This window comes from Oncorhynchus kisutch, linkage group LG15, assembly GCF_002021735.2.
Source record: "Oncorhynchus kisutch isolate 150728-3 linkage group LG15, Okis_V2, whole genome shotgun sequence".
Taxonomy (NCBI): domain Eukaryota; kingdom Metazoa; phylum Chordata; class Actinopteri; order Salmoniformes; family Salmonidae; genus Oncorhynchus; species Oncorhynchus kisutch.
The window spans coordinates 60,600,644-60,603,411 of NC_034188.2; the positions used below are offsets into that span (position 1 = coordinate 60,600,644).

The 2,768-nt window shown below is 36.1% G+C and overlaps 1 protein-coding gene across 1 annotated transcript; it reads right to left on the reverse strand.

Annotated features, from left to right (window-relative positions):
- Positions 1-1,163: 1,163 nt before the first annotated feature.
- On the reverse strand, positions 1,164-2,537 carry LOC109904810 (olfactory receptor 6N1-like). Its single transcript, XM_020501944.2, has one exon. The coding sequence runs from the start codon at positions 2,387-2,389 to the stop codon at positions 1,454-1,456; it is 936 nt and encodes a 311-aa protein (XP_020357533.1). The 5' UTR covers positions 2,390-2,537; the 3' UTR covers positions 1,164-1,453.
- Between the last annotated feature and the right edge of the window lie 231 nt (positions 2,538-2,768).

The window sequence follows — 2,768 nt, forward strand, 5'->3', positions numbered from 1 at the left end:
AATATTGAACTTTTTCCGTGACAACCAAAAGTACTTGTTACATTTTGAATGCTTAGCAGGACAGGAAAATGTTGAAATTCACGCACTTATCAAGAGAACACGTGGTAATCCCTATTGCCTCTCATCTGGCAGACTCACTAAACACAAATTAATCTTTTGTCAATAATGTCTGAGTGTTGGAGTGTGCCCCTGGCTATCTGTACATTTTAATAACAAGAAAATGGAGCCGTCTGCTTTGCTTGATATAAGGAATGTAAGGGGTGCATAACTGGTGGCAGGGAAGTCAGACGCAGGAGAGCAGAACTAGGTAATAGCCGGAGAAGTTTAATTCCAAAACCATCAAGAAAATATCAACATGGGTACAAAACCCGACGCGTACCAGTCAACATGTGCACAAGCACTTGTGCACAAGCATGTGCACAAACAATACCACACAAAGACATGGGGGGAACAGATGGTTAATTACACAACACGTAATGAGGGAATGAAAACCAGGTGTGTGGGAAAACAAGACAAAACAAATGGAAAATGAAAAATGGATCGGTGATGGCTAGAAGACCGGTAACGTCAACCGCCGAACTCAGTCGGAACAAGGAGAGGAAACAACTTTGGCAGAAGTTGTGACAAGGAATTTGAAATGATTTATACTTTTACTTCTACTTTTGATACTTAAGTATATTTTAGTAATCACATTTACTTTTGATACTTAAGTATATTTAGACTTTTACTCAATTACTATTTTACTGGGTGACTTTCACTTTTTACTTGAGTAACTTTCTATTAAGGTATCTATACTTTTACTCAAGTTTGACAATTGGGTACTTTTTCCACCACTGCCTACATGCAACCATACTTTCTAGATACATGCATATTCTCATTATTGCACCAATAAAATAATTAATTGTCTTTCAAAGTTGTTGTGAATATCCATTTATTTTGAGAGATACACTGAAGAAGAGTCCTGGCTATAAGCACATAGATGCATTATTACAACTCAATAACCTAAAAAAAATTAAGATTTTTACTGTACTGTAACCTGAAGCATTATTTATTTTCTGAGAGTATTAAGAATAAAGCACCCAGCTGGGAAAATATATATTTAAACAACAGCTTTGCATATTGTTATTCTTCTTTAGAAATGTCTTAACTGCATAAGGAGCCACCGATTTGTTCTATCAATTGCTCTCTATTCACTTTCTAGTGCACTACTTTGGCTCTGGTTAAAAGTAGTGCACAACATAGGGAATAGAACGCCATTTGGGACGCATACAACCTTTTTCCTGGTTAGGAAGTGTGCTACAATTACTATTTATAAATCACTTGCCCAGAAGAGGGCGATGGGTATCAGGAAATGAGACGTGCCATTTAACCGTGCAAAGGTTTTGGCAGATTTGACCTTTATTTTGTTGACTTCTGATATTAGGTAGTCTCCCTGTTGTGTAAAATCATGTAACTAACATCTTATATCAATGATTTTATGTGCATTACACTTTATAAGAACTGCCCGTCGAATCTGCTTGAGGTTAAGTCCATATATGACAGGGTTAAAGACAGGTGGAATAACAAGGAATTGTACAGCCATTGCATTACGCATATTTAGTGTAATATTTACATTATTCCACCCTTGCAAATTGTCAAACAGGGTCACTGTGATGAAAATACATATTGTTAATAAATGTGGCACACATGTCTGTGTGAACTTAATCCTTCCCTTTGTTGACTTTACACAAGTCCTGACAATCTGACAGTAAGAAAATACAATGTAAAGTAACTGTAAAACATGAACCAATACGAGGCATTTGCTCCATATCTGATTAACGGTAATGGAAAAACATGCATGTTTCAGTACAGACGGAATGTCACAGAAGATCTTATCAATGCGAGATCCACACAAAGGAATTCTGACAGCTAAACTAATTGCTATGAGTCCTGTAAATAAAGAATAACACCAAGACAATAAGAGTAACTTTCTAACAGTTAAAGATGTCACAATGGTATGATATAGTAGTGGTCTACATATTGCCACATACCTGTCGTAAGACATCACTGTTAGAGTAGACATTTCACACAGGACAGATGTGTATATTACATAGGTTTGAGTGAAACATCCACCATAAGATATCACCTGAACATCTGACTGAAGGTCCAGTAACAACTTGGGGTAGAAACCAGCAGTTCCATACAATCCATTGACACATAAACTACACAGAAAGATATACATGGGCTCATGGAGACCTTTCTCCTGAATGATTGTTATGATCAGAGTCAGATTCACAGTGACGATGAGAAGATATGTGATAAGAGACAAGATGAAATAGACCAATTTGTTGTTAATTGTCTCTTGTAAGCCAAAAAGATAAAATAACTTGACTTGGGTTGTGTTCTCCATAGATTTTATAACTTTTCTTCCATAGTTCAATGCAGCAATTCTTAGTCCTTAAATGGCATGAGAATGATGTGAATGAATTCAAGTGTGAATCATATGATTCTGTGTAGGCTTGGACTAAACTAATTCACACCTCCCTCAAACTCTTATTCTTGAAAATAAAAATAAATACCCCGTTAATATCTGTACATTATCAGACTTCTGAGGTGTGAAAGAAATAAAAAAAGTTGTGTCCATAAAATGTCTTCTTGCTTGACAGAGGAATACTGCTCCAATAACTTGTTCTACTAGGCTCTAAATATATCATAGTGTATGATCACATGGTATTGTAGTTTCAGGGTCAACATGTAACCACTCCATAGAGATGGAACTATATTGAGTT

Bases quoted from the DNA above. Each gene is read 5' to 3' on its own strand.
- LOC109904810 (XM_020501944.2), bottom strand. From the start codon at position 2,389: ATGGAGAACACAACCCAAGTCAAGTTATTTTATCTTTTTGGCTTACAA.